General features: G+C 43.8%; 1 protein-coding gene across 1 annotated transcript; it reads right to left on the bottom strand.

Annotated features, from left to right (window-relative positions):
• Positions 1 to 354: 354 nt before the first annotated feature.
• LOC138929331 (uncharacterized) lies at positions 355 to 2,209 on the bottom strand. The gene is made up of 3 exons (XM_070288775.1): positions 1,191 to 2,209; positions 584 to 1,097; positions 355 to 492 (listed from the first exon to the last, which is right to left on the bottom strand). The coding sequence occupies exons 1-3, from the start codon at positions 2,207 to 2,209 to the stop codon at positions 355 to 357; spliced, it is 1,671 nt and encodes a 556-aa protein (XP_070144876.1).
• Positions 2,210 to 9,345: the final 7,136 nt, after the last annotated feature.

Raw genomic sequence — 9,345 nt, 5'->3', positions numbered from 1 at the left:
ATGTTTTGTGGATTCGGAGTTGTTTGTATTCAGCACTAAAATCAATTTGCTGGATAGTTCGCAGGATGATGGTCCTTGCATTGGTTAACTCACCGACACACAATGTAGTTGTGGGTGATCTGTTTTTCTTGTTACAGAACCGCATCATATATGCTACAATACGTTGTAGCTTATTGAAGGAGTTGCTGTGGTTGCACTTGTAGAGTACACTGCCAATTTCATTTTGACATGTGGGCAAGCTTATGTGATTGAGCCTGCGTTCTAGATCGCTGGGGGTGGTAGTTGGTACCTGAGCCCACTTGTCGCGAGAGCCATGTAGAAATAGAGGTCCATATAGCCATAGATTGTGTTCTGCTAACCTGCTGGCGGCAATTCCTCTTGATAGTACATTTGCTGGATTGTTAGCTGATGACACGTGACGCCACTGAGATTGGTCTGAAACAGCTTGGATTTTTGCGATTCGATTTGCCACAAACGTGTGATATGATGATGCTGATGCATTTATCCAGGACAGCACCACAGTCGAATCTGACCATAAGTATCCAGGTACCTTATCGTTTGGTATACGTAAATCCTTCCTCACCCTGTGGGTTAGCTCTGCTCCCAAGACTGCGGCGCATAGTTCCAGGCGAGGCAGCGTCTCTTTTGCTGTCGGCGCTACTCTTGACTTTGAGCACAGTAGCCGAACAGACATTTGATTGTTCTTATATGTGGCTCGGACATAGATTGCTGCTCCGTATGCCCGCTCTGATGCATCGACAAACGTGTGAATTTCCTGATTAATGGGCACCTTTCCGTCAAAGATGTGCCGTGGAATTTGCAAATTGTTCAATGCTTGTAGATCAGCACGATAATTTTTCCACTCAGTTTGCAGAAGTTGAGGAAGCTCGTCGTCCCAGCCCATCTTCAGCTCCCACAGGCTTTGCATGAATATCTTAGCCTTTACCACAACAGGAGCGAATAGTCCTAGTGGATCGAAAATTTGTGATGCCTCCGAGCTCACCACTCGTTTGGTGATGGTTGACGCTTCACTTTTTTGGGATCGCCCACATAGCTGATCCTTATTTGGTACCCAGATCAAACCCAATGTTTTCACACTGTAGTGTTGAAGGGTTTCGTCTAATTTGACGTGGTTGACTATGTCTTCCTTTGGAATTTGTGCAAGAACTTCGTCATTGTTGGAGCACCACTTTCGGAGCTTGAATCCGGCTGGTAGCAGTATTTTGTTTAGCTCTTGTTGAATCTGAACTGCTTCTGGGATGCTATTTGCTCCTGTTAGACAGTCGTCTACATAAAAATCATGCTTGACCACGGCTGCTCCAAGCGGTAAATTCCTTTTGGTTTTCTCAGCCAAGTAATCCAAGCATTTTGTAGCTAGGAATGGAGCTGATGTTGTACCGTATGTTACGGTTTTAAGTCGATAATACTTGAGTTCGTCTGATGGATTCTTTCGCCAGACGATTAATTGATAAAATTGATTATCAGGATGTATCCATACCTGGCGATACATTTTCTCTATATCGGCTGTGAACACGTACTTGTGAGTGCGGAACCGTAGTAAAATTGCAAACAGTTCGCTCTGTACGGTGGGTCCAGCATACAATATATCATTTAACGACTTGTTGCTGGTGGTCTTGCAGGAAGCATCGAACACTACCCGAAGTTTTGTAGTGCTGCTCTCAGGTTTTAGCACACAGTGGTGCGGGATAAAGTAGTGATCCGTAGGTATCCTTGTGGGAGGCACTTCTTTCATGTGTCCAAGGCTTTCATACTCGTCCATAAAATCTACGTAACCTTTCCAGACTTCAGGTGATGTTCTGCGCTCTAGTGCCAGGAACCTGTTAGTTGCAGTTTTCTGCGATGCCCCCAGGGCTGATGATTGCTCAGAAAAGGGAAGCTTTACTATGAACCTTCCATCTGCTGCGAATTGGAGATTTCCTAGGAAGTGTCTTTCGCAATGAGCCTCTATCGGTGATTTTGTTTTCTCTTCCGTTTCTAGGTTTTCCAAAGTCCAGAAACGTTCCAAAAGCGTGTCGATTTGGTCCTCTGTGGTTACAGGCGCGCAAATTGCTGCTTGGTTGTTTTCTGCAGATACTTTCCCGGCGACAATCCAACCAAGTTTAGTATTCTGTAGGACCGGGCCGCCTTGTTTTAACATCATCTGGTTTGGCAGTAGTAACGAATAGTAGTGCTCAGCTCCGATAAGCATGTCAATTTTTCCTGGCTTATCAAAGTTTGCATCTGCCAGAGCGATGTTTTGAGGGAGTGATAGATTTGTTGGATCTAGCTGATGAGCCGGTTGATCAGCTATAATGTGTGGTAACACAAAATCCTCGACTTGCTGAGAAAAGTCGTTATGCATTGATTTCATTTGCACATTTACTCTAGCTCGACTAGTCTTAGGATTGCCTCCAATACCTTCGATACGTAATGAAGTACCGTGGAGCCTTAATGATAGCTTTGAAGCCATTCGTTCAGAGATCAAGTTTATTTGTGATCCTGAATCAAGCAGAGCTCTGAAAGTGGCCACCTGACCATTGCTTGCTTTTACTGATACCTTGACTGTGGCCAGCAGATTGTAACTCTTGTTACTTGCTGCCCCTACAGAAGGTGATTGTGGTTCAGTTGCTGCACCTGATGACGTTTCAAGATGCAGCAGTGTATGGTGTTTTTTATCGCATTTAAAACACAAACGGCCTCGGCATTCTTTTGCCTTGTGGTCGCTGCTGAAGCAGTTGACACACATTCGTTGTTTTTGTACCCAATTGAGTCGTTCGGGTATTGGTTTATTACGGAAGTCATCACATTTGTATAGCCAATGATTCCGTTTGCAAAATGGGCAGCTTGGTAATTTTCCAGCGCTGGCAGAAGTGCATGTTGGCCCCTTCTGATCCCTTTTTGCTTGTTGACTTCTTCTTCCTGTTCCCAGTACGCGAATTCTCTGGTCGAGGAAGTTAAGTATTGTGTCGAGACCTTGCAGTTGTCGAGAACCATCCAACGACTTTTCGTACAAGGCTCTATTAGTAATATCCAATTTTTGCTTGATGATAGCAATCAATATTGTATCCCAGCTGGATACATCGATTCCTAGTCCCCTTAATGATGCCAGGGACTCGATAGTTGTTATATACAACTCTTTCAGTGATTTCGGATCGTCACTATTTGTGTGGTGTTGCAAGAGCCGATTAAGAATCGTGTCGGCTACGTGTCGGGGATTGTTGTATTCATCAACCAATATGCCCCATGCGCTTGCGTAATTTTCTTCTTTTAGATCGATGTGTCTTATCAATCTCTCTGCCTCTCCAGTTACGGTGGTTTTTAGATACCACATTTTCCGTACTGTCGGCATGTTGGTGTCATGGACCATGCATTTGAATAAATCAAAAAACTGCGTCCATTTGAGTAGATCCCCATCGAATTTGGCGATGCCAACTCTGGGCAAGTGTACATCTTCATTGCTCGATGCATTGGTTTTTGCCCCTAACACCTTTTGGATATCCCTTTCCAGTCGGAGAAATGACTGCATGTCGTATCCTCCCCTGACCGGGTCTTCGTGTTCTTCATGAACAGCGAAGTGGATCTCCTGAACTTGTGACCATAGTGATTTTATCAAATCACTTGTAATGGTTTTTCCAGTCTCTGAAAATTCTTTCAGAGCCCGATGGATAGAGTCTGATATGGCTCTTTGTCGGCGACATGCCGACATGAGTTTGCCCACAGGCTGCTGTATGCTTGCAGCGTCTGCGTTTCCTTGGGCATGGCTCGTAGTTTGAGCCATTGCGTCAGTTATGGCGCTTCGATACTTGTCGCATGAGTCACGACAGTCTTTGTAAAAATTTAGATATTCCGAGGTTCTATATTTCTCCAGAACATTACGGTCATTTTCCGCAAATCGATTCCACGCTTCATCGATTGCGGCCAACTTAGATTGAAAGTATGTTGGGTTTTGTTTCCTCTCCGCAGAATCTTTCTTGAAATTGCGGATCAGTTTTGAGATCTCTTGACTGATCTCTTCCTGCAAGTCTAACGCCTCTGTGGCTGCTCGCTCCTCCATGCTAGTCATGTTGAAAAGTGCTATATTCTTGACCCGTTGGGAGTGTTTTATTCGCTTTTTAAGCTGGATACGCTCCTTTTCGCAACCGTTTGTGGTCTAAAAAATTAGCACTTGTTCAATTGACTTGGAGAACACACTAGACTCTGAGTTCTAGTGGAAGGATTCAAAGGATGCCCAGGATTGTTCCAAGAGTTGGGGAACTTGACTCGTGGGACTTGAATTGTCCTTAGGACTTGATCGTCAGGACCTGAATTGTCCTTAGGATTTGATTGTTAAGATGTGAATTGTCGTCAGGACGTGAATTTTCGGCAGGACGTCAGGACGTGAATTGTCGGCAGGACGTGAACTGTCGGGGTCACCAAAATGTTTGTATGAGTGTTTGTTAGTGTGAGTAGGCTTCGATGCCTGGCAAAATAGCACATAAACTAATTGCCTTGTTTGTGTCGCACCCAGCACTTGAACTAGGTGGACTGCAGTTGGAGGAGTAAAGATCTCTTTGAATTGCAGATGATTACTGACTTTATTGATTCAAACTTAACGATATTTATAGCTAACAAATGTGCTTGTATTTACGAATATTAATGATAAAGAATAATGTAGGTTGCTAGTGCATGCGGAAACGAATATGCTTCTGGTTACAAATGTTGATGTGCAACAATAATGTAGGTTGTAATGGTATATGCAGAATGAGGCTATTGCTCCATTCCACTTCATCGTCGTCAGCAGAATCTATATATGCGCTTGACCTGGTAATCTATACTTTATTTTGGCTGCATATGAGAGTGCTGTGACTGACGAATTACAGATTATGTAATGTTATGACTATGAATTATATATATATTGCAGCGACTGAACAGGATGGTTCTCCCTCGAACAGAGATCGCACCCTCTTGGGGCCGGAGCCACTCTGGCCTCGTAGGAATTCAGCCTGCGCACTGGGGCGCTCGCAGCCGTCGGTCTTGGCGGAATTTGCCCTGAATTGCTAGGCCTGATGTCGTCGATCGCTTCCAGAGTGCGATGCCGCTCTGTCAGAAACGAATCTAACTCGTTCCAGGTCGGAATTTCAGCCTTTTTGTGTATGGATTGCTCCCACATCGAAAGTGTGATTTTGGGAAGCTTTAAGGAAACCATATACACTAAGAGACAATCCCACGCCTCGATTTGAATGGAGGACATCTCTAAGGCTGTCAGAAAACTCTGGACGGTGCCTTGCAGCTTTTTTAGAGCGGCTCCGGACTCTTGGGGGACAGCCTGAATGTTGAAAAGGATTTTCAACTGGCTGTTGACAAGTAACCGCCGATTCTCGAAGCGGTCGGTGAGGCTTTGCCACGCGGAGATGAAGCCCTCATTTGTCAGAGGGGCTTTGGATACGTGCGCATCGCCACTTGTTTTGGATAACAAGTGGAACAACTTTTCCACCGGTGTGAGGAGCGAGTTGTGAATATATATCGCGGTGAAAAGGTCTCTGAAGGTGGGCCACCGAAGATAATCGCCAGCGAAAACTTCTGTGTCCACTGGTGGCAATCGACAACCCATGGACGGGGGTGTGGGCATAGGGGCGGAAGCCGGAGTGGACTGGCGCTGTACAAGACACCTCGAATATACGGAGTAGCACTGTACTTGGATTCAAGCTCAGTGGCGGTGGCTGTACGGTCGGAGGACACTGAAAGTAGGTCGGAGCAGTTTTCATAGCTCTTCTCCACCTTATCACACAGGGCCCGAATCTGATCCCGATGAACCTTGCACATGGCGGGGGAAAATCTATCGGTTTCAGGGGCGCTCGTAGTGTTGATGTCAGCCTCGAAATGGCTCACACGGTCCGTTGTGGAAATGAACTTGCGGAGGGCGATATCGAGTGCGGATTGAGCCATCTTGGCTACCGACCGAGTAGATCTGGATGAGGTACTGGGGGCAGTGTCGAGTGCCTCTTGACCTTTTGCCCTTGGAGTGGCAGTGGCCGCCTTTGGCTTTAATTGATCAGGCCGAGGAGATACGGACTGGGACCCTTCCAGAGTAATTGCCGGAATCAGAGGAGTCTGTTCCTCGTCTCCCGTGGGCATCTTTGAAGTCGAATGGGTCGCGAATCAGTTGGTCGCCGCAGGAAACGGACAAGTCCCGAACTCAATGGTTCGAAAACGTGACGGAAAACAAGTTTTGGAATGGGACTTGGGGTCACTTTGGCAAAGGGGCGCAATAGGAACTGCCAGAAGCCGCGGAACTGTATAACTTATGCAGTACAAAATATCCCAGAAAAAACTCCGCACTCGGAGAGGAGGACAATGTGCTCGCTTACGGTCACACTGCCAGTGGATGCTGCGGGTGAATTCAAGAATTAAATGCCGGGCTCAGGTTCTGAGAGCCTCGGGCACCACCGAGCAAAGAAATTGACGAAAACTCGTGAAGGAGGAAATCACTCGAGTAAGGGCGTCAGGCGCCGACTTGGACAAAAAATAAATAAAACAACGAACGTCGACCGGAATGTCGAGGAACAAAGATTCTGTATTTAGGTGTCTCGGATGAGAAGGTTGTATCCGGCTTTGGTCGGCTCAGAACAGGACTAAACAGAGACCCACGAATGTTTGGTTTCTTCCCGCAATAAATGAATTAATCCACGAATAATTCGAAAAAAAATTATTGGCCGCAAATAATTAGTTAATAATTCGGAAAATTATTGGCCGCAAACAATCCACTAAGAATTCGAAAAATTATTGGCCGCAAATAACTAATTAATATTTCGGAAAATTTATTGGAGCCGGAAAGGTGGAATTAAAACCTTGGCTTTTGTTTGGAAGAACACGGGCACTGGGTTCTGCCGCCGGCAAAAACAACCCCAATAAAAAAATACAGGCGCTGGCGGTTAATTTGGAAAGGCGAAAGAAAAAAAACACAGTCGTAATCGCACCCGTGAAATAATTTGCCGTTTTTTCCTAAACGTTTGTTGTTTTGTCGCGGTTTATATATATATATATATTTTAATTTTATTTTAATTTATTTTATTTGAATTTTTTATAGTTTATTTATTGGTCGTTTCTGTGTAGGAGGCAGAAAATATATGTATATTGTATGGGCATGCATGCATATGGAAATATATGTGTATGTGTAAGACTTGTGCTTCACAGTGGAGCTTCGAGAAGTGGACTGTATTTGGATTGGCGGAATAGCACAAATTATGTGGAGAAAAAAATTGCACACAACAAAAATATCGCGGCAGCGGCGAACTGTTCGGCGAACAGGGAACTCCCGAAACAATTACTTTCCGGATGCCGAATATTAATTATGCCTTTACTTTTCTTCACCACACAATTTCACTTTGCGTTTTGACTTTTGCGGAGATGCCGATATTTGGCGCGCGAGTTTGTGTGTGTGTACACCGAAGCAACGGAGGAACCGAGAATCGAAAAAAGCCAGGAATATGGCGACACACACAAAGCGGAGGCGGATATAAAATTTCCACGAAACGATGAGAATGGGAGACTGGAAATTTCTCAACTGCCGGTGTGTCAGGAAAAACTCGGACTTTGAGTCGACACGGAAAAACTTGCAGCAGAGTGAACGAAATTTATGTTCGGACCACTGCTGAAGATCGGCAGAGAGGGGGGGGGACGGAATGCTCGTACTTATCTTGGTGGAGAGAAACGCCGAGAACTGCTGGGTGCGAAGTGGAAAATAATCCGGACTCCAAAAAAATCCGGCTCGAAGGACCAAAATGTTGGGGGCAGCGCTTCCTTCCTGATAATTGGAGGTGTAGTGGATGGAAATTTCCCACGGCGCAAGCGTACGGTGGAGAAGAAAAAAACAGCGGGGGCGTCGTGGGTAATCTCAGCGTAGTCGATCAGCTTTATTCGGCTGCATACATGAAACTAAAAACTAAGCTTAAGCAAACCGCCCGCTTACTTCGCTAAGCGAGAGCGCGAGAGCGGCAGCGGCCGATCCGAGTGTTCGGCAACGCAGCCCGAGTCCCGCGCTCGAGAGTGCGAAAGCGCTTAGCGCTGCGGGAGAGTGAGCGCGGGAGAGCAAGAGGGCGAGAGCGGGCGAGCGTTGCTACGTTGGGAGCGCTTGAGCTTTTGGACGCTCAGACGCTCAGTGGGCAGAGGGGGAACGGGGGCCTCCTGGCGTGAACAGAGTATGCAAATGTATTGGCCTTCTAAAAACTAATATAAGTACAAATTCTGCCGTGGATACATGCATTATTAGCTGAGTTGTGAACTTTTTGTTTTCAAATTTACAATTGAGTATGCAAATGTATTAGCCGTGTAAAAACTATTATAAATACACATTCTGAAGTGGATACAGACATTATTAGCTGAGTTATGAACTTTTTGTTTACAATTTACAATTGAGTGTGCAAATGTATAAGCCGTGTAAAAACTAATATAAGTACAAATTCTGCCGTGGATACATGCATTATTAGCTGAGTAATGAACTTTTTGTTTAAAAATTTACAATAGAGTATGCAAATGTATTAGCCATGTAAAAACTAATATAAGTACAAATTATGCCGTGGATACATGCATTAGTAGCTGAGTTGTGAACTTTTTGTTTACAAATTTACAATTGAGTATGCAAATGTATTAGCCATGTAAAAACTAATATAATTACAAATTCTGAAGTGGATATATGCACTATTATCTGAGTTGTGAACTTTTTGTTTACAAATTTACAATTAAGTATGCAAATGTATTAGATGTGTAAAAACTAATATAAATATAAATTCTGAAGTGGATTCAGACATTATTAGCTGAGTTGTGAACTTTTTGTTTACAAATTTACAATTGAGTATGCAAATGTATAAGCCGTGTAAAAACTAATATAAGAACAAATTCTGCCGTGGATAGATGCATTATTAGCTGAGTTGTGAACTTTTTGTTTACAAATTTACAATTGAGTTTGCAAATGTATTAGCCTTCTAAAAACTAATCTAAGTACAAATTCTGCCGTGGATACATGCATTATTAGCGGAGTTGTAAACTTTTTGTTTACAAATTTACAATTGAGTATGCAAATGTATTAGAATTGTAGGAATTAATTTAAATATAAATTCTGCCGTGGATACATGCATTATTAGCTGAGATGTGAACTTTTTGTTTACAAATTTACAATTGAGTATGCAAATGTATAAGCCGTATAAAAACTAATATAAGTACAAATTCTGCCGTGGATTCATGCATTATTAGCTGAGTTGTGAACTTTTTGTTTACAAATTTACAATTGAGTTTGCAAATGTATTAGCCTTCTAAAAACTAATCTAAGTACAAATTCTGCCGTGAATACATGCATTCTTAGCGGAGTTG

This window comes from Drosophila kikkawai, unplaced genomic scaffold (assembly GCF_030179895.1).
Source record: "Drosophila kikkawai strain 14028-0561.14 unplaced genomic scaffold, DkikHiC1v2 scaffold_132, whole genome shotgun sequence".
In the NCBI taxonomy this organism is placed as follows: domain Eukaryota; kingdom Metazoa; phylum Arthropoda; class Insecta; order Diptera; family Drosophilidae; genus Drosophila; species Drosophila kikkawai.
This window is presented reverse-complemented; position numbering and strand designations above follow the sequence as displayed.

What these genes read in the sequence shown, in the direction of transcription:
- LOC138929331 (XM_070288775.1), bottom strand. Translation starts at nt 2,209, where the DNA reads ATGCTTATCGGAGCTGAGCACTACTATTCGTTACTACTGCCAAACCAG. An exon ending in GCCGGATTCAAGCTCCGAAA is followed by an intron (nt 1,098 to 1,190) that starts GTGGTGCTCCAA and finishes TCAACACTACAG; the next exon opens with TGTGAAAACATTGGGTTTGA. An exon ending in GAGCAGAGCTAACCCACAGG is followed by an intron (nt 493 to 583) that starts GTGAGGAAGGAT and finishes TAAATGCATCAG; the next exon opens with CATCATCATATCACACGTTT.